Source organism: Theropithecus gelada, chromosome X (genome assembly GCF_003255815.1).
Source record: "Theropithecus gelada isolate Dixy chromosome X, Tgel_1.0, whole genome shotgun sequence".
NCBI classification, from domain to species: Eukaryota; Metazoa; Chordata; class Mammalia; order Primates; family Cercopithecidae; genus Theropithecus; species Theropithecus gelada.
The window spans coordinates 46,621,867-46,644,613 of NC_037689.1; the positions used below are offsets into that span (position 1 = coordinate 46,621,867).

Below are 22,747 nucleotides of genomic sequence, written 5' to 3' on the forward strand. Positions count from 1 at the left end.
TCAGTGAATGATGACACTGTTTACCCAGTTGTTAAGCCAGGAACATGAGTATCATTCTTGACTCCTATCTCTTCCTAATGCCTCAAATCCAGCCCAGTGCCAAGTTCTGTAGATTCCACTTCCTAAATATCTGTGATTCTCTATCTCCAGTGTCACTGTAATTATGCTATTCAGGCCTCATTACATCTCCCTGGACACTGCCCCCTCAAGTATTCTCCAGATGTTTTATAGCCAGAGAGAACTCTTTAAACTGCCAGTCTGCTTATGCCACTCCCCAGTTTAAAGTCCTTAATGTGACTTATAAGGCCCTTCACAATTGGGCCTCTCTCCTACCCCCTCTCCATTTCCCCTGAACATTCTAGCCTCAACCATACATTTTAAAACTTAATTTTTTTTTTACTCACCATTCAGTGTTTCCCTGTGTTCTTTGCATCTTCACAAACACTGTTCTTCCATCCTCCTTTTCCTATTATTCCCTATACTCACCTTCCCCTTACACATTATCTGTTTTTATGGACTTTTACTCCTGCCCCAGGGGCCCCTGTTATGTATGTGTGTGTATGTAGCATGTGTGTATTTTCCAGTTGCCTATTTGATTCTCTGCTCTACTGGGGGTTATGCACTATAAGAGAGAAGGGATCATGTCTGAATCATTTACAGTTGTGTTCCCTACCACCTACACCTAGCATATGAGAAGAGTTTAGTAAATACTGTTGGTGTTTGAATGAATGAGTTCTTCTTGAGGTCCTAATGACAAGACAATATAGTGCTTCCTATAATTCATATCAAATTCTTGAGCCTTGACCAAATTAGAGAGTGGAAATGCACAGGCTGGGTGCAGTGACTTATACCTGTAATCCCAGCACTTTGGGGGTCTGAGGTGGGAGGATTACTTGAGACCAGGGTAGGCAACATAGTGAGACACCGTCTTTACAAAAAAAAATAGCCAGGCTTGGTGCGGTGCGCCTATAGTCCCAACTACTTGGGAGGATTGCTTTAGCCTAGGAGGTCAAGGCTGCAGTGACCCAAGATTGCCCCAGTGCACTCCAGCCTGGGTGACACAGTGAGATCCTGTTTCCCAAAAAAAAAAAAAAAAAAGCACAAAGTTCAAGACTGAAGGAGATTGCTTTTTTTAAAGCAGTGAGTAGCCAAACCTCATATATCCTTTATATTGCTTCTTCATATTCTGTATCTCCATCCTAAATTACTTTTCTCAACTTGATCTCTGTTTGATTCAGAATTTCTCTGGATTCTTCCCAGTGAAAGTATAAAATATAATGGGACAGGAGAAAATGTGATTGATAAATGGGAATATGTCATTTGATTGATTCTTAAATATATAGTTGACCCTTAAGCAACATGAGTTTGAACTGTGTAAATACATAAATGTTCTTCCACCTCTGCCACCCTGGAGTCGGCAAAACCAGCCCCTCCTCCTCCTCCTCAGCCCTACTCGACATGGAAATGATGAGGATGAAGACCCTTATGATGATCTACTTCGACTTAATGAATAGTAAAGATATTTTATCTTCCTTATGATTTTCTTAGTAACATTTTTTCTATAGTTTATTGTAAGAAATCATTTTTTTTCTAGTTTATTGCCCACCTTCATATTGTAAGAAGAACATTTTTTTCTCTAGTTTTTTATGTATATAATACATATAAACATACAAAATAATGCATTAACTGTTTATGTTATTGGCAAGGTTTCTGGTCAACGGTAGACTATTAATAGGTTAAGTTTTAAGGGAGTCAAAAGTTATACATGGATTTTTGACTGCAAGGGGATTGGTGCCCCTAACCTCTGCATTGTTCAAGGGTCAACTGTATTTATTCTAGAGGTATGCCTGAACATGTGTCTACAACACATTTCTCTGGACAGTTGAACACAATTACATTTCCCTAAAACTAGACCATCTTTCTCAAAGAAGATTTTTTTTCTTAAAGTGCACACGTATGTTTATTGCGGCACTATTCACAATAGCAAAGACTTGGAACCAACCCAAATGTCCATCAATGATGGACTGGATTAAGCAAATGTGGCACATATACACCATGGAATACTATGCAGCCATAAAAAAGGGTGAGTTCATGTCCTTTGTAGGGACATGGATGAAGCTGGACACCATCGTTCTGAGCAAACTATCGCAAGGACAGAAAACCAAACATCACATGTTCTCACTCATAGGTGGGAACTGAACAATGAGAACACTTGGACACAGGGTGGGGAACATCACACACCGGGGCCTGTCATGGGATGGGGGAGAGGGGAGGGATAACATTAGGAGATACACCTAATGTAAATGACGAGTTAACGGGTGCAACACACCAGCATGGCACATGTATACGTATGTTAACAAACCTGCACGCTGTGCACATGTACCCTAGAACTTAAAGTATAATAATAAAAAATAAATAAAAATAAAAAAGTAAAGTGGGAACCCTCTGTATTTTAATCATAGCTAGCTCATAGAATCTGTTTGTTGAACTTACAGTAGAATGGAGGTGGGCAAGGGATGCCACTTTGTAAAAAATAAAGAGTTGCTTTAAGAGGCCATGTAGAAAGTGTGGTCATGATAGAGCATAATTTAGTATTTAGCTCTGGTACTGAGCAAGGGAATTACCCTCTGAGGTGTAGGGCTTAAGACGTTCTCCCTCATCTCACTTCATTTGAAGAAGAGAGTAATTATGGACACTCCAATGACTATTTTGTCACATACTGATCCTAAAAAGGAGCTTTCTAGAAATCAAAATTGCTTCTGTCAAAATGGTGACAGCACCACCTTGGTCACTGTCCAACTTCAGGTTCTCCAGACTACCAGCTGTGTGCTCTTCCAGAATTGAGCTTCAGACCAGGAGCTTAGTAATGACAAGGGAAAAGTTGTTAAATCTGCCATTTGTGGGAGCTGGGAGCTCAAAGTTTTCTGGTCAGATTTTCCCATGACCTCAGTTATAAAGAAAATGTTACAGATTCTAGAAAATGCTAATATCCTTTTTAGCTGTAAGTATTACACTGATTGCAGTGCTTCAGAATTGCCCAACTTCATTATCTGAGCATAGCCAGCCTGACGCCTTCTTCTCAAATAGACAATTATGATCAATTAAGCACTTTTAGGCCTTATAGAATACTTAATTTTATTAGTCAATTATTTGTGCTTTGAAAGAGTTAATGGTAGCTACCCAAGCCATTATTAGAAATTAGAATGTCCCAAAATAGAAAGGCTATTTCCTTTGTGTGTGGCACTGCAGTGGAAAATGCCAAGCATAGTTTTTACTGAGTTAAAGGGTGAGGGAAGGCGGGATGGGGGAGAAAGTTACATGTAAATCATTTAGCCATTAACCTAATGGGTGGGTTTATAAATCCTATTACTATAAGCCCTTTTCATTTCCACTGAGGCCTGGTGCATGCTTGATCCCACTAATGTAAAATTCATTCTGTCTAAGTGATTACTGAAGTAAGACACTTTGAGTCAATTTTAATCAGGTTATGTGAAACTTGCTTGAGAGCTGATATTCACTAAAGCATGGACATAGTTTGGCCATGTCTTAATTAGCCCCCCTGGATGAGTTATATGAGGAGTCAATCAGGGAGCCAAATCTCTGAGCCTTTTCACATGTACATGTTTCTGTGAGCGAAATAAACTGTAGGTAGGGGCTGAAAACACCCACCTCAAAAGCAAGGGGCAAGGACCTTTGGGTGAGTGTGTTTCTGGTCTTAATGAAAATTGTGAATGTTAAGAAATCTGAAAGTTCTATTCTTACGGCGAGTTGGAGCATCCTCAATGGTACTTATGATTAAACAAATCAGAATTTCAGGTTTGGTTAAATATGTGGATCTTCTTTCTAGAAAAATGCACGTAAGCAGACATTCAAATCTTTGCTGACAATTTCAGGGGATTTTCAGATTTCTTGACCTTAGGTTAATACCTACTGCTCCAGTTTTAATTTTAGTGTCTTAGGTTTTTTGTTTTTTGTTAACTGGGGATATAATATTTAAGATTGTATAGGCTCATATTGAGCTCTTGTGTCAGTGAGTAGATTTGGTTCAAGTGTGCTTTAAGGCCAGCTTTACAAGCTGTCCACTGTCCTGTGTCAGATATAACCCCAAGAATGGCAGGAATACTTGTAAATTCAAGTGAAACATATAGGACGTGAGCTTCTAGACTGGAAGAGGAATGGAGAATAAGAATATTGTGAAAGGAAGGTTTCTTTAAAGGTGAAAACTGAGTTCTTAAAGGTCAGCATATAAAGTAGGTTTTTAAGAATCCACAGGATGAATAAATAATCATGCTGGGGACAAGAAATTATAAAACATAAGACAGGGAAGAAATTCATTTTTCCTTTCACACGTTCAAAGGCATAGTTTGTGGTATTGTAAGTTTTGGTATCAAAATAATAGCCCTGTCATATTGTAGGGCAATAATGGAGAGATACTCATAAATAGTATTAAATTTGTCTTTTTGGGAGGAGAAACCTTTCAGAAATTGTTGTTTATTCAGTGTGTTTTATATTCTTCACACATGAGCTACCAGAAGGTCTAAGTTGTAAATTAAGGATTTAAAACAAAATCAGTTTATCTGGAAACTGTAGTTGTATGGGAGAGGTACACTTATAGTCAAGTTTATAATTAATGGGCCTTTGTCATTGGAATAGAAATTCTTTTCTCTTGAGTGAATATTTGTTTACATAACATGCATTGTGTTTGAAGGTGGGATCAAAACTGATTCACTCTTCACTTTTTGCATGGAAAGAGTGGGCATTTAAATGTGTACTGTGTGTGGGCTTCATTGCAGGTCTTTGTAACCAACTTTAGGGTCCTGTTGTTGTAGAGATGCACTTACTGATCGATAATGGCTTTGCTCTTCTCAAGCTGGACCACTAGGCGTTTTCTTCCTTTTACTAGAGCCTAAAAAATAAATATTTATTGAATTATTACTTTGTGCCAGGCATTCCATTAGGTTTAATGCCCATGATATAATCTCTGCCTATAATTTGCTTATGGTCTCTTAATCTTACCTTTTTTAATAGAGTGGTGTGTTGTGGTATGCACAGAGTACTTTGGGGGATACATAGGACTAGGATACTCGTTAATATCATTGGGTTGGGGAGTCTCGAGAAGGCTTTTCTGACGGTATTAAGTTCCTTGTGAAATAAGTAGGTGTTAGGTAATAATAACCCCTAACATTTATTGAGCTCTTAGGTCCCAGAGATCGTACAAAACAAAGTACATACATTATTAAATTTAATGCTCACAATAGCCCTGTTAGGAAGCTTCAGTTGCTATCTCCATTTTACAGTTGAGGAATTGGAAGGTTAGAGAGGTTATATTGTTTGCCAGAGGTCATTGCACAGCTTATTAGCAGTGCTGTTAGGCTTTGAACCCAGGGAGCCTATATTAGGGTTCTCCCGAGAAACAGCCAATAGGAGAGGTGGGGTGTGTGTGTGTGTGTGTGTGTGTGTGAGACATTTATTGTAGAGGCTGTCAAGTCTGAAATCTGTAGGGCAGGCTGGCAGCCCAGGGAAGAGTTGATGTTTCACCTACAGTTGGAAAGCAGTCTGTAGCAGATTTCCTTCTCCCTTGAGGGACCTCAGTCTTTTTCTTTTAGGGCCGTCAACTGATTGGATGGGGCCCACTCACACTGTGGTGGATATACTGCTGTACTCAGAGTCAACTGATTTAAATGTTAATCTCATTTTTAAAAAATAGCTTTACAGTGACATCTAGACTGGTGTTTGACCAAATATCTGGGTACCATGACTTAGCTAAGTTGACACATAAGATTAATCATCACACAGCCTAACTTCTCAACTCACATTTTTAACCACTTGGGGAAACAGCATGTAAAAACATAGAAGCAAGAAAAAAAGCACAGCATGTTTAATGAACCTAAAATGTTTTGGGAGGGCTGGATTGAAGGTGCATGTAGGAAGTGTTAGAAGATGAGATAGGCCTCAACTAGATGAGTCTCAAGGACAGGCTCAGGGGTTTGAATTTTATTTCAAGGAGTACATTTTATTCTAGAAAGAACACTGGCAAAGTGTGAAGATTGGCTTGGGAGGTAGTGATGCTAGAGACAGGTAGGCCAAGTGAGTGATGGGTGTCTGAAGGAAGGATATGGGAATGCAGAAAAGGTGCCACATTGGAAAGATGCAGTATAGTTAGTGTAACATATGTGGGCTCATTGGATTAGAAAGGAAACCATTTGGGGCCGGGCGCGGTGACTCACACCTGTAATCCCAGCGCTTTGGGAGGCCGAGGAGGGTGGCTCACCTGAGGTCGGGAGTTCCAGGCCAGCCTGGCCAACATGGTGAAACCCCGTCTCTACTGAAAATATGAAAACTAACTGGGCGTGGTGGCACCTGCCTGTAATACCAGCTACTCGGGAGGCTGAGGCAGGAGAATTGCTTGAACCTGGAAAGTAGAGGTTGCAGTGAGCCGAGATCGTGCCACTGCACTCCCAGCCTGGGCGGCAGAGCGAGACTCCATCTCAAAAAAAAAAAAAAAAGATAGAAAGGAAACCAGTCCTTTGTTCCGGTTGAAGGTTTCTGGAGGGGCCAATTATCATCTTTGGAGCTGGTTAAGGGTTTGGAGGAGATGGGTGGAATTTATAATGAATGCTTATGGGACCAACAGTTGAATGTGTGCCTGGAGAGAGAAAACACTGTCATCGGTGTGTATCACTGATTCTCAACCGGTGCAGTTTTGCTCCTCCTAGGAAGTGTTTGGCAATATCTGGACACAATTTTGGTTGTCACAGCTGGAGAGAGGAAGAGCATACGGGCATATGTGTGCACTCATACTACTGATGAAATCTAGTGGGTAGGGGCTAGGGATGTTGCTAAACATCCCACAATAGACACAGGATAGCTCCTTATAATAAATAATTATTCAGCCTAAAATGTTAATAGTACTGAAGTTGAGAAATCTTGATATATGCGTATAGGTGTATATATACTCCCTAAGTGTGGAAAAGAAATCTCAACAGGTGTTGTATGTTATTATGTATTTTAAATGTACCCACTCACATTAAGTGCATAAAGATGTATCTAGACAACTTGTGAGAACTTACATGTTTCTAGTTGTTTTACAACCACATAGCCCTCAAAAGCAACCTAGAATATGGAAATATATCCTCACAATGCTAGTTATCCTTGTTAGATACACTAGTGCCACCTTTTCCTAATATTGAAGAAGTAAATGTGGTTGAAAGACAAACCAACCAAATATAATGAAGAGACGTTTCTACATGTCAAAGTTGGATTCTAGATTTTTAGATCTGCAAGGAATCTCAACCTCTTCATTTTATAAATAAGGATGTTGAGAGCTAGAAAGGGAAACCAGCTTGGTCCCAAATCACTTAGCTGGTAATTGGCAGTTTAAACAAGTACTCTGATTCCAGACCCTAGACTTTAAAAAAAAAAAAAAAAGAAAGAAAGAATATTTGTATAACATTTTATCTATGCAAAGCACTTTTTAAGCATATGGTTCTTTTTATTCTTACCTAGCTCAGGGAGCAAGGTGGGAATATCACCCCAATTTTAGAGAAAGTAAAACTAAGGTTTAAAGGCAGTAAGTAGCCCAGTATCACAAAAGTGTTTAGTGAAGACAGAAAGTACGATGCTTATTAAATCCATAGCCCATGTTTCTTGAGCATTTTTAGAGAAGACACAAATCTAAGAATAACAGAGAATAGGAAAAAGACAATCTAATAGACTAAGGATGAAATAAATTGTTCATCAAGTGGGAGAACTGAGTAGTACTGAGTCCTGCTTGGCAGTTGCTGAAATTTGGAATGTGGAACGCTTAGGTAATGGTTGGATTATCAAATATCATAATATTTATATTAATATTTCATCTGCCTTTCTCTTCCCTAGCCTTCAAAACCATTTATTTTACTACCCCTGTTATGCTAATGTATTGTTTAATTTCCAGTTTATTTCTAATTTTATATAATTGATAATGGAAGAATCCTAAAGCCATTGAGATTTCAGTTGTCATTCTGTTTCTGCATTATTTGTTTAGAATTTCACCTTTCTCAACATTTTCTTAACTTGTAGGATATCCTTTGTGTTTAATATCTGCATCACACACCAAAGTGGGTTTCTCATTAATATGTAATACTATAGTAGACATGTTTTTGGAGTAGGACCTTGAAACTTTTTTTTTAAGCTGTGGAAAGCTGGTGTTTTCTCTCTATTGTTTATTATTAGTAAGTACTCTTTTAGTCTGTAATATCATCTAAAAACATTTCATAACCTTTGGATGCTTTGCAAAACAACAGTATTCTATTTTAACAAAATACGAAGACTCAGGTGTTATCCTGAACTTATTAGGAGAGCCTACAAATACACATCTTGGTAGTAGTTGGTCTTAGGTTGCTGCTGTTGTTAACCTTGGCACACAAAAAAGCATCTTTCTGCTTAGTAAACCATATCGTGGGTGTATTCATGAACAAATTATTTTCTTTAGAAAACAATTTTTGATACACATCTAAATTTCCTTTCTAGTTCCCACTACCCTTTTCCAGCCTTCAGAAGCTCAGACTGGGGTTAAAATTCCTTTTCGTATTATTTTAATTATTGCTCTCCCCACCTCCACCCCTTTCCTGTTTCCCCCTCCTCTTTTCCCCTAACGGCACTGTTCTGCAAAGCCTGCAATGATTGATATGATGGCAGTGCTGTCATTCTTTTTAACCAAAAAAAAAGTCATTTTTGTTCTAGTTATTTTAATAGAGTCCCATTAAAGATGTATTGCTGACTGAAATATCGGCATGAAGGGCTCTCACTGAGCTGAGCCCAGGAATTAAGAAGTCAGGAAATCGGCTGCTGCATTGCAAGAGAGCCTTGTGTGACACCGAGTCTCCTGATTGGGGAGATCATTACTGCTATTATGACTCGACTTGCGTAGGAATTTTAAATTCCATCTGAATGTCAGTAATAACCCTCTTAGCAAATTATCCTGAATAAAATCACGAAGGCATTTTATATAATAGGTGTTGAATTACTGGATAGATTTGCTAATTAAATACTCTTTGTTCTGCTGCAGTTGACATTACAGGGTAAGATCTTGAACAATTATTCTCAACAGCTGTACTTTGTTAAGGGAAAAATTAACCACAAAGTTTATTTTTTTACACTTGAAGTTGGCAGATTTTTGAAATGTGCTTGAAAAAATTCCATCATCCAATTGGTAATGAGTAGATAAATATGCAGGTGTTGCTGTGAAATCAGATAACTGCAGACTGCCTTATTAATGAATTTAGCAAGCCTTTATAGCCCTGTTTTCTAGCCGTTAGCACTTATAAAGTGATTTTTCTGTCAGAATGGGCAGCTTTAATATTACACTTGTCACTTCAAAGTGAACTTATGAATGGTCATCTTGTAATCATGGTACCTTGTGTCTAGTAGACCTTTCTGGGTACTTGTGGCTATTTTTTAAAATGTGTTTCTTCAATGGGGAAAATATCTGTAATGTGTAAGTTTTTGATTGTTGGCTTCTAGGACATTTATGTGGTATGAGGCTTTATTTTATTTTATTTTAGAAGGTAGTGGGACATAATGAAAAGAAAATGAAACAAAGTCCAGCTTCTAGATCAAGCTCTTGGGCAAAATCTCAGAGCCTGATTTTCCTCATCTGTCAGTTGGGATTTATAATACTGTGTACCCCTTAGGATTATTCACTTAGCATTCTATAAATGTTTATTAACAGCTCCCATGTACCAGGCCTCTGGTAGATAGTAAGAATTTGGTAGCTCCCTGGGTATCTAACAGCTGAGCCCTCCCCAGTGAGCAGTTTGAGTTGAGGGCTGGACTTGAGGGCAGCTTTCAAGTATTTCTGCTCATTAGCACTTGGATAAGCATTGGACTAGAGAGGGCACTGTGATACCCACCATCTAGAACTGCTTAGTGAAAAACATGACAGGTTAGGGGTCAGACTGGTTGTGGGTTGTCTTGTATAGAATGGGCTGAAGAGTTGACAAACTGTGGTGAGGACCTTGAACCTGAGACAGAACATTGTCATCAGCTACTCGTGAGGCCCACTGAAAAGATGGTAAGATCCATAGAAATCAGTACAACCTCTGTAGAGAGCTATTGGGTTATATTTATTTTTAAAAATTTGAAACATAACAACCTTTGACCCAGCACGTCCACTTGTCTTGTTACTGGCAGATTTGTGTATTACACATGTATAGGGATTATTTGTTGAAGTATGGTTATAACGGTAAAGAGTAGAAACAACTTTTGTGTTCATTAATAGAACACTAGTTAAATAAATTACGTTCTATTTATACAATGGGGTACTATGTAGTCATTAAAAAATAATAAGGCAGCTCTTTATGTGTGGATTTGAAATAACCTTTAGGATAAGTGCTAGGTGAAAAAAGCAGTTGCGGTGTAATCTATAGTTTACCATTTCTGCAAAAAAAGACATCCACCAAAAGGTTTCTGCCACCAAAAGGTTTCTGCCACCAAAGAAAATCGTTTTGGTAGCAGTCCTCAGGTTATGCATGGCAATGGTTGTGAGTTGGTGACAGGATGGAGTAGGGGTGGATGATGATGGATCTGAAAGGTGAAGGTTGCCAGTTCACATTGAAGGTACACTCAGGGATGACATAGTAGATTTGGTTCATGTTGTGAAACAAGAGTAGAAGAAATTGGTTATTGAATATGTGGAGTTGTAGTAAAAGGTTGACAATCTGCTCCTCAGGTATTTTATTGAGGTAACAGTTATGTTATGGTGTTGTCTATTGTGATGAGGAAAGCTAAGTCTAGCAAACTGTGAGACGCAGAGGATAAAGAGGACTCTTGATAAGTAGTTCTGTCCTCACTGTGATTAATTTGCCTTGGGTTGATCTCATTATTGCCCTTTCCCTAAAGGAATTGTCAAGTATTCTCCCACAATGCCTTTCCCTGCAATTTAAATGTTAAAAAATGAAGATGAAGTTGGGGAGAGTGAGTGTTTTTTATGTTAGCTGAATTTTAGTGTCTAGTGGAAAAGTAATTGGGATTACTACAGGACCTATTAGTCACCTGGCAAACAGTTTTTTGAGTGCCTGTTATAGTGAAGTCTGCACTTAGGCATCAACACGTGGTCTGACCTCCAGGAGCTTGTAGTCTAGTTTGGGGTGGCTAGGTGGGAGCTAATAACATAAAATATCATTGAAGTACTAGTAGAATAATGCAAACACAGATGAGAGGAGAGAGACAGGTATGGGCTGGGCCAGTCAGCTCATGCAAAGATTTGAGCTGAGGGTTATAAAATTCAATGACAGGAAAAGGACTGGGGAAGGAATTCCAAGTAGGAGACACACTGCATGAGTGAAGGCATGAAAAGATGAGTCTGTACACAGTTAACTGTTGGAAGACTGGGAGATTTATTCTGTCCAGCAAGAGGATCTGTGTAAAAGAATAACAGGCCATACAAGTGAAACAGTGGTTTAGGTGCAGTTGCAGAATTTGGTCTTGACCTTGTAGGCATCGGAGAGGCATTGAAAACATTTAGGAGATTGGTAATGATATTCAGGGTGAGTTGATGAGACCTAAAGCCAGTAGAGATGCGAATTGGTTCATCCTCAGTGACAACCTCATTTCCATGGAGTCAGACGCTTTCTACCTTGCAGCCGGCCCTGCTCAGCATGTTAGCTTGCACCTAGGAATGGCCCTTCATAGCCATGGTGATGGTTGCCACTGCTCCAAGCAGCCCTCAGTCTAAAAAGGTAGTCCCCCACCGCCTGCCCTCTCAAATCAGGAAGGAAAACCTTTCACAGAAGCATCCTACAGGAATTCTCCTTAAGTTTAATTGGCCAGGATTCTGTTCACATGCACACGCCTAAACTGATCGCTGTTTCCAGAATGGAATTGCCATGATTATCTTAGTCCAATGGTCCTTAAGCCAGCTTGCAATGTAAGAATACTGTCGGGGCCAGGTATTGTGTTTTTTGTTTTTTGTTTTTTTAAGATCCCCAGGTAATTCCACTGTATAGTCAGTATTAAAACTACTGGCTTACCCTAATCAGAATTCACCATTCACCACCCCCAGGGCAGGAGAAAGGGCTTCCTTGTCTAAGAACATAATATTAATACAGTGAACATCTGAACAAAACTGGGAGATAGTAATAAAGGGCAGAGGGCAATAAAAAATGGAAAGTAATGGATATATATAAAAGATACTCTAAAGACAGGATTTACAAAGCTCTGTGATAGGGAAGACAAGAAAGAAGTGACACCATGAAACTTGAGCTTAGTTGACAAGGAGGACTATTGAAGTAGGAGAAATAAATATGAATGAAATAAACCTTTATTTGGTCTATTGGAAAAGTGACCTCAGCTTTAGACTGATGCTTTGAAAGATGGGTGATAGCAGAGAGGCAATAGCATGGAGTGACTAAGGCCCCATACTCGTCAGAATGCTTGGGTTCATATCCTTGTTTTGTCATTACTAGGACACTAATTTCTCTTTGTCTTTTGGCATCTAACAAATGAGGCTATTAATAGTTAGCTACCCCTTGGAGATCTAGGGGAATGAAATGAGAAAATGGACAAGGTGTTCCTTGCACAGCATCTAGCACATGTATTTTAAACACACACCCTCCCCCCCCACACACCCCCCCCCACACACACACTTTCTCTCTGAGTCCTAATTATGTCATATTACTATTTTTTAAGAGGCTGTTTGTTAAAATATGTGTTACTTCTGATCTGTCTCAAAATAATTTATATCAGTTTTTATTTCTATCCACATTGTAGCCTAAATATCTCTGATCTGTAGCTATATGGGCCTGGGGACAGACCCATCAACAGCTATTATCCTTGTTGGTCTTCACTCACTGAATGTTTCTTGAGCCCCACCTTTTTACTGGCTACTGTGGTAGCTCCAGGCAATATAGTGAAAATCTATCTACTCTCTTTCTTCAATGAATTTAGTCTAGAGAAGAATTTTAAGTGTAGTATGCTTTTTTTTTTTTTTAACTTTTTAAGATCCTGAATACCATGAGTAAGAATTGCCAGATTTGAAATGCTTTGTTAAGCTTTTTTTAGGCATGCAGTTCTATTTAAGTATTAGTAATGAGAATAGTTTGCTTTTTTGCCATGTTATAGAGATATTTTATTGTGTGTTTATTAAAGATATATACCTGTGTATATGCATGCATATCTCTGGCTCAGAATCAGCATAGAGGCAAACTTATTTTTAGATTACATTGATGTTACTGTTATTTTAAGGGCTGTCGTTAGAAAACCTTCAAGAGCTTTAGAAATATATGGAAATGGCAAATCATTGAGAGCTACCTATCTCTATGTGCTTCTATTTATGTCTTTATAATTGTGTAATGTATTAATCTTGACTTTTGTTTCATTTAGATTTTGATGCATACGAAAGAGATGGTACAAAAGGTAATGTTGAGCATTTTCATTGTATAAAACTCTTAAATATTGTAACTGGTAATGTTTTTGTATTCAAGGAAAACTGTAACCCAAACAGACCGGAAATTGCTTCTTAGGTTGCCTAGTTTACATTTATAATCCCTCCTAAAGTATTACAGCTTTTTTCTTTTACCAACACTGATATGATCTAGCCCCTGCTTGAAGCCTATATGTGAGTGTTTCAAGCAAATTAGTAACAGTGCTAATTAGAGTTTATTTCCAGGCCTTTATACTGTATGTGCTCTAGTGTTGTTTGTTATGATTGATTTTTTTTGGCACTCTTCATATTCTACTAAATACTGTTTGCAACTGTATTAAGAATTTAATATGGATTTGTGCCCCTGAATTTATAGAATCCATTATGTTTCCGCTTCTTAAATTGCCATGACCACTAAGCATGTGGTACAGTGGATAAATATAGACCCCATTTCCTAGTCTTTTATTCTCTTTTTTCTCATTATTTAATTTGATATTTTGTTTCTGTTGAAACTAGACACAATTCTCCTTCCACTCCACTCTCTATTTTAAGAAAATTTGAGAGATTTTCTTGATGTCAGGGTGCTTGCCTTTCTGGTTTATAGGGGCTTAATCTTCAGTTGTATACCCTGACAATATAAATAATAATTAACATAAACTTTTGAAAAGTCTGTGGAGCCTGTAATATCTGTAGTATGGAAAATCTTTAGTTTCATTGTGTGTAATGGTCACTGTGTTTTTGTTAATTTTTATAATTTTTGCTTTTCATTAGATGAATCTTGAAGTTATTTATGGAGATACAGATTCAATTATGATAAACACCAATAGCACCAATCTGGAAGAAGTATTTAAGTTGGGAAACAAGGTGAGATAATTTTATGGAATTATCTGCTTTACTTATTTTTGTGAATTCTGTTTTTAACATGGGACACTATAAATTCATGTATATATGAATGTGTGTGCTTCTGAAAATAATAAACTTGGTGTCTCTCAATTCTTCTATTTTTCTTTATTATTTTTTTCTGAGACAGGGTCTCACTCTGTCACCCAGGCTTGAGTGCAGTGGTGCGATCAGGGCTCACTGAAGCCTTGACCTCCTGGGCTGAAGTGATCCTCCCGCCTCAGCCTCCTGAGTAGCTGGGACCACAGGCACTCGCCACCATGCTCAGCTAATTAAAAAAATTTTTTTTTTGTAGAGATTTTTTTTTGCCCAGGCTGGTTTTGAACTCCTGGGTTCAAGCGATCCTCCCGCCTTGGCCTCCCAAAGTTCTGGGATTACAGGCATGAGCTTCCATGCCCAATCCTTTTGTGTTTTTTTGTTTGTTTGGTTGGTTGGTTTTTTTTGAGACATAATCTCGCTCTGTGGTCAGGCTAGAGTACAGTGGCGTGATCTTGGCTCATTACAACCTCCGACTCGCTGGTTCAAGCAATTCTACTGCCTCAGCCTCCTGAGTAGCTGGGATTACAGGCATGCACCATCACACCCCCCTAATTTTTGTATTTTTAGTAGAGACGGGGTTTCACCATGTTGGCCAGGGTGGTCTCGATCTCCTGACCTTGTGATCCACCTGCCTTGGACTCCCAAGTGCTGGGATTATAGGCATGAGCCACCGCACCCGGCCCCCTCTTGTTTTTAATTTCTACTCCAGCTGTTTGTTTCAAGGATGAAATTCAAAGGTATTTATTTTTTTCTTTAAATGGTAGATCCATTTTTCCTTTGAAAACGGTCTAAGTGTTATGTGTTTAAGATGTGTTCACGTTGGTACTTACTACATTGTGTGATTCATATGTCTGGTAGGATTCAGGTACATTTTATACATAAATACCTACATACATATACACTCACAACTGTAATTTTTATAGGATTACTTAAAATATATTTGAAAAGACAAGGGAGGGGACATTTTAAAATAATCATTTGTAGCCTCTTAATAGCAATTTGCAATCGCAATTCACAGTGTTTTAGAAACACTTGCTATGTTAAGATATTGTCCCAATGAACTAAAACTAAGATACCATCTTACAAACTGACAACTTCCTATCTTTCCCTCCTGGAATATGTGGAATTTGAATGGTAATCTTCACTTGACAGCAAGCCTGGCACATTGTACTTACACTGGGCCTTGAAAAGTTGAATATTTTCCCTGGAGGCGATGTTCTGTGCCTTGACCCTGTCAGAAAGAGCAGAGGACTCTTTATTTATTTGTTCAGCATACAGTTGTTTGCTTATAGTCAAGGTGTTAAGGGAGATCTTAAACATTATTTTAATAGTCAAAGTTTGACTTCTTTATTTCTGGCCACATATTTACTTGTTGGACTATCTGTTCACTAACTAACTGAATAGTTTGGAGGCAAGTACTATACATATGTATTAAGTCTTTTTTTTTTTTTTTTTTTTTTTTTTTTTTGAGACGGAGTCTTGCTCTGTCGCCCAGGCTGGAGTGCTGTGGCTGGATCTCAGCTCACTGCAAGCTCCGCCTCCCGGGTTCCCGCCATTCTCCTGCCTCAGGCTCCCGAGTAGCTGGGACTACAGGCGCCCGCCACCTCGCCCGGCTAGTTTTTTGTATTTTTTAGTAGAGACGGGGTTTCACCGTGTTCGCCAGGATGGTCTCGATCTCCTGACCTTGTGATCCGCCCGTCTCGGCCTCCCAAAGTGCTGGGATTACAGGCTTGAGCCACCGCGCCCGGCCATGTATTAAGTCTTTACATTCAACAAAGACTGTTTGATAATTTTCATATATTACCTGGGGCTGATCTAGCCAGTCCTGTCCTTTGGTTGCATGGGATGATCTATTATTGTCTCTCTCTCTTTTTTTTTTAATCTATTTTTGTCCCTGCAGTTTTCAGTGTCTTTGCTCTATACCCAGTGTAATATCATGTTACATACAAGCCAAGTAAAATTCCAATATTGTATGACTTCAAGTTCTGTTTAGATTAACTCTTGGGAATCTGTAACATGTTTATCTTCTCCCTGTTAGATGTTTGAGAAGCTAATATTAATATTTGAAATTTTCACAGGTAAAAAGTGAAGTGAATAAGTTGTACAAACTGCTTGAAATAGACATTGATGGGATTTTCAAGTCTCTGCTACTGCTGAAAAAAAAGAAATACGCTGCTCTGGTTGTTGAGCCAACGTCAGACGGGAATTATGCCACCAAGCAGGAGCTCAAAGGATTAGATATAGTTAGAAGAGATTGGTGTGATCTTGCTAAAGACACTGGAAAGTGAGTTCAGCTTTCAGTTTTGCTTTTCTTGTTTGTCTTTTAAAAATTCAGGTGTGAATGATGTAGAGAATGCTTATGAATCTGCCAAGCGCAAGAACACTTCTTTGTTATTTTTATTATTCATTCTTATTAATAATTCTTATTTGGAATGGAATTTTATAGGTAGATTAAAACTTAGAAAAAGCCAAATTTGCTCAGAAAGAAATGCTTGCTGTAAGATACATCTCATGAGTTTTTAACTCATGGTAAGGGCAAACCTTCACACTTCAGATCCTTGCAGAGTTGGTTTTGTTGATGTTGGTTTGTTTTGCTTTATTGTTACTATTAGAAAGTGCCTTGTTTTGTGCTCCTGAATCTTCCTAGAGTCTCTTTAGGAACATAACTGTTAAGATTTTCCCATTTTATGGCTTAAAATGTTCTGGGATTCAAAATGGGCCATGGAGTGAGACTTTGTTCCCACCCGTATGATTTGTGTGTAAATGATTCTTACTAATACCAAGTTAATTTAAGGGCTACTTCTCAAATCCTGTGTGTACCTCAGAATTAGTAAATATGATGATTGACCTCCTAGCTTTGCACCTGAGACTGAAGAATGTGATAATAAAACCTGCTTTTTTAAGGGTCATATTAATGTATAAAGCACCCATTTCAAAATGAATTTTTAGGCCGGGCACAGTGGCTCAGGCCCGTAATCCCAGCACTTTGGGAGGCTGAGGTGGGCAGATTACTTGAGGTCAGGAGTTGGAGACCAGCCTGGCCAACATGGGGAAACCCCGTCTCTACTAAAAATACAAATATTAGCCGGGCGTGGTGGCGCATGCCTCTAATCCCAGCTACTGGGGAGGCTGAGGCAGGAGAATCGCTTGAACCTTGGAGGTGGAGGTTGCAGTGAGCCGAGATTGCGCCATTGCACTCCAGCCTGGGCGAAGAAGCGAGACTCTGTCAAAAAAAAAAAAAAAAAAAAAAGAATTTTTAGGTGCTTCATGTACCATCTTAATTTGTGACCTTGACCAATTCCGAAAGTAGAAGAACTTTTTTCTTTAAAGCTAATTTTCACATCGATTTTAATATTCTGAATGTTGGCATTTAAAAACTTGCTTTCTAGTCTTCCTCTTGCTGTCAAGTTGGGAGATTGAGCAATTATTGGTTCTGCAAAACTACTCTTGATTAGGCAAAGTTGACCATCTGAGTATAGGTCACTGTGAGCCTTTTACCAAATGTAAAAATGTTTGAAATGCTTCATTGCCCCCAAATGTACCCAAAGATGAAAGTACTTTGTATAGACTGTGGATTAGAGTGTTCTCTTCAGCTTTGTGTTTTCTAAGAAAAGACGCATCATAATAGAAGTAAATTTCTCTTGAGTTAGAAATGTATTAGTAATTAAAGCTATACAAATGTTTTTGTCAGGGTTCTTTTTCTGACAAATTATAATGCAGCTGTCAAAGCCTCGCTCTGCATTTTCTCAGAAATGGATAAAATATTGACTTTCTTACTCCTTTCCTTTTTCTTTTTCCTTTGGGTCTGGTTGAATAACATGAAGTTTTTAAGGAATAGCATAAGGGAGAACACTGAGCAACAAAATGAAGGTGAAGAAAGAAAAGTTTGAAATCTTTATTTTTTTAAAAAAATTTATGTAAAGGGCTTCATATTTCTACTCACCTAGCTCATGGTTGTTGTCTCAGGTGGAGTTGATATCTTGTTATCAGAGATAATGTCTTGGTGCTTTGTGAGGAAAGTGAAATATCTGTCTTCTAAAATTTTAACTTATGAGTAGAATATAACTGCTTGTGAATTTTGTAATTGCATAAAAATATGGAACACATGCTTTTCTTCGTCACATTTTATGTAAAATATTAGCTGCCACATAAAAAATGATCTATATGTTTAGGGTCAAACCCGACATTATAAGGCTGGCAAACTTTCGGTAGAGTTGGTGTTAAAAAACAAATAGTAACTGCTTTTTCAACATTAACCCTCATATTAGCTCTTACTGTAGCTCTTGGCCACATGTTAATATAATGGCATTTCTCTTCCTTTCTTCTCCTTTACCAGTAAAATATGATATTAAAAAATCGACTGCTGTCTTTTTTTTTTTTTTTTTTTGTAGCTTTGTGATTGGCCAGATTCTTTCTGATCAAAGCCGGGACACTATAGTGGAAAACATTCAGAAGAGGCTAATAGAAATTGGAGAAAATGTGCTAAATGGCAGTGTCCCAGTGAGCCAGTTTGAAATTAACAAGGTAAATGTAGCATTTATTGCTGAGCCCAGCTGCTGTCATGTGTTTTTCCCCTCCTTCAGATAGTTGAAGAACCACCTCATCCTTGCAATTGAAATAAATTCTAACTGGTGATGAAAGCTGCTTAACAACTATCTCACAGATTGAGTATTAGCATACCTCTTCCAGCCACAGGTACTGCCATGTCTGCCACAGAGACCTTCTTTCTCTGGTCCTTACTTTAATTCTTGGAAGACTTGTTTCCAGAGGTCCTATGGAGTGATACAGTTTACATACTGGGGACTGGAAAACACTACTTTCTTCATAGTTCCCCTAAGTAATAGTTGTTTGGGGTGTAGGCCTGTAAGCTTATTGTGTGCATGTGTGCATTCATGTGTGTGTTTAGCTTCACAGATGGTGATCCTTAGAGGTGCTGTAATCAGAAGGCTTTTGGGGACAAAAGTTATTTAGGGATAGTCTTAGTTGTTGAAAATAGGGAATGATTTTTCTTACCTAATTTGAAAAACAGAATCTTGATTTCCAAAGTGCTATGTAATAAACAAAATGTTAGGTTACAGATTTTTCCCATTTTAGTACCCTTATATATTCAGAAGCTAGTTTTGCAAATACCATGCTACCCATTTTGTGGTAGATTTCGTTGTCAAAGTGCATACAGAAAAAATTAATGAAAAAGAATCTAATACTGACAGTAAATGGAAGTTTTAGAATGAAGACTTATTCATAATACTCTGTGCTAATGTAATGCTTGTCATTTTTGTACATGTCTGTACTGTTGAAAACATTTTTATATTGCAGCAATTACAATATGTTATTTAGAAATATATTTTCATTTAACATAAACATTTTCCCACATTTTTATATTACCTTAAAAATCAATCAGTGTATTAATCTTCTGTTTCACTGATACATCTTTAAATTTGTTGATTATTAAATGTTTTCTATTATAAATAACTCTATTGAACATCTTTGTTTATTTACCTTTTTGCATTTGGATGAATTATTTTAGGTTCCTTGAAGGAAAATATTTGAGTCAAAAGATATGAATATCTGTATGACTTTTGCCAAATTGCTTTGTAAAAGGATGATACCAATTGATAATAGCAAAATATGCCAGTTTCACCACAGTTTTGCATGTAGTGGTGATGATATTTAAATAAAACTTTGCTACCATAATGAATATGAGGCTGTGTTTCACAGTTGCATTGAATTTGCATTTCTTTGATTCCTAGAAGGGATGAATATTTTCTTACAGTTTATGTTTATTCTTAGGTAAGTTGTTTCCTGTACCTTGACTATGGCATCCTTAATGTCATGAAAGAAGACATTTGTTTATACATTAGAAGGGGACAATGTTTCTCGGCACTGGCTCTCCACTTTAAGTGATGAAGTGTACACATATTGGCATGGAATCGCTGTGTCATCTAGAAAGCAGTTTCCTTTTAGATTTTGTTTTCTTTCTCAAAAATTTATATGAGTAAGAGTTATGACTTAAGTCTTCTTTTGGTCAGTTTTTGCATCAATTCTGCATATTGTATCCCTGATCCTGTCTACCTTCCTAGAAACTTGGGCTTCTATCACAAGGGCTTCCAGGGATGAGTTTGGGAGTGTCAGTCCCAGCATGACTACATAATTGGCAAAATAACACTGAGCACATCTTCTTTAGGGTAGTGGGCCCACACTGTAATCCCCTCATATAAATGATGACACAATATTACTAGTGTGCAAAAAGAAACTTAGAGTCATAGGTATACTGACAGTGTCTGAGTTCTGATGAATAGTCTGCATTCTTTTAAGTTTTTATTGAAATTTCTAGACTTATGTAAAAGTAGAGAGCATGGTATCATGAATCCTCATGTATTCATCACTCAGCTTCAATAATTATCAACTTGTAGTGACATTTTATTATTACCAATAACAATAATAGTTAATACTTAGCATCTAGTATGATAGGGGCTATGAATAGATTTTTCTGTGGCAGAACTGAAACTGTGACTTACTGTCTTTATATTCTCCATATCACTTAGCATAGCCATTGGCAAATAGTAGTTGTTCAGTAAGCATTGAAAGAATTCATTTGCTTGTTTAATCATCCATTCAACAAACATGGAGTACCTCTTATGTATACAGTGCTAATTCTGGGATATAAAGTTGAATAAGGAATGCACGGTCCATATTTTCAAAATGCTGATGGTCTATTAAAAGTATTTACTGTCGGCCGGGTGCGGTGGCTTGTGCCTGTAATCCCAGCACTTTGGGAGGTTGAGGCAGGTGGATCATGAGGTCAGGAGTTCAAGACCAGCCTGACCAATATGGTGAAACCTCATCTTTACTAAAAAATACAAAAATTAGCCGGGCGAGGTGGCAGGCGCCTGTAATCCCAGCTACTCAGGAGGCTGAGGCAGGAGAATCGCTTAAACCTGGGAAACAGAGATTGCAGTGAGCTGAGATCTTAAAACGTGTGCACTCTAGCCTGGGTGAAAGAGCAAGACTCCGTCTCACAAAAAAAAAAAAAAGAAAAGAAAAAGAAAAATGTATTTACTGTCCCATTATTCTTAACTTTTATTTAATAGAGAAGAATTTCTGCAGTGTTGATGTAAGTACAGTAAATTCTGATGAAAGGGCTATCTTTATTATAGTTCTGTATCTATTTACAGTAAGCTCTTCATATGTTAAAGGTCATGTATCCTGATAATCTTTAGCATTTGTCTAAATACTTGCACTATTTAAAACTTGTGAGCAATTCAGTTTCTGCATTTTACTGCCTCCAAAGGAGAGTGGAATGGAAGAGTCTATGTATGTGACTGGGTGACTGGTTGTGGATGGTCTCATGAGAAGATTTTTTTTTTTTTTTTTAGGTGATGCTGGTAGGGCTTGAAAATGACAGGTTAAATTAGGGTGGAGACATGCATGAAGTGATGGGATTTACCTTTAGAGATTTTAGCCCTTGTTGCCAAAAGCAACCGAAAAACAGCATGTGTGATTTTGCTGAACTACTGCAATCTTAGCTTAAATATATTTCACAAAGTAACACAAAATACTTCACAGCTGATTTTTATAGCTCTGGCTAACTTGAGCCTAAACCACCAGGAAGCATTTTTTTTTTTTTTTTTTTTTTAATGAAGCCTTCTAAAACTAGCTTGTAAAGTCCCCAAATAGCCTACATCTAATAATTGGAAAGTATGTCAGCTGAAATTTAGAATTTCTTAACATTGCACTAAAGAATAATCCATTGAAGAAGATAATGGATTTCTTAAGTACTGTTATATCAGTTAAGATTTCTATACTGTATTGCTTGTCCAAGACAATCAAAACTTCACATATGCCAGGTTTGAGGAGATTGAAATACTTGGGAGAGTTTCCTAGGTACTCTGCTACACTGAGTATGAAATTTAGTAAGTTTACATAACTTGGGCATGTGCAGCCATGTGTGAGGACCTGCTTTATTCTACATCAGTTCTCAGATTTCTTGGTCTTAGGACACCTTTATACTCTTAAAATAATTGAAGACCCCAAGAGCTCTTGTTGATGTGGTTTATCTCGATATTTAGTATGTTAGAAATTTAAAAACATTTGTTAATTTATTTAAAAATAGCAATAAACTGATTATATAATTACAAAAAAATAGCATTTCTTTCTATGAAAATAACTATATCTTTCAAAACAAAGAAAAATTTAGCCTGAGGAGTAGTATCATTTTACAATTTTGCACATCTCTTTAATGTCTAGCTCAGTAGATGACATCTGGGTTTTCATTTCTGCTTCAGCATACAATCTGTTGTGAAACATGGTTTGGGATGAAGTATTGGAAGAAATCCAGTTTAACCCAAACATGTAGTTAGAAAAAGGAGAAGTATTTTAGTGTTTTTTTTCCTGACATTTGAATGTATT

The 22,747-nt window shown here is 37.7% G+C and overlaps 1 protein-coding gene across 2 annotated transcripts in view; it reads left to right on the forward strand.

The window, feature by feature from the left end:
* The window catches only part of POLA1 (DNA polymerase alpha 1, catalytic subunit), a 308,750-nt gene that overhangs the window by 101,661 nt on the left and 184,342 nt on the right, over positions 1-22,747 (forward strand). For both annotated transcript variants that reach the window (XM_025373524.1, XM_025373525.1), the window contains exons 27-30: positions 13,360-13,392; positions 14,171-14,263; positions 16,417-16,622; positions 18,730-18,862. In XM_025373524.1, coding sequence (XP_025229309.1) covers positions 13,360-13,392; positions 14,171-14,263; positions 16,417-16,622; positions 18,730-18,862 — 465 coding nt within the window. The remainder of the gene's footprint in view (positions 1-13,359; positions 13,393-14,170; positions 14,264-16,416; positions 16,623-18,729; positions 18,863-22,747) is intronic.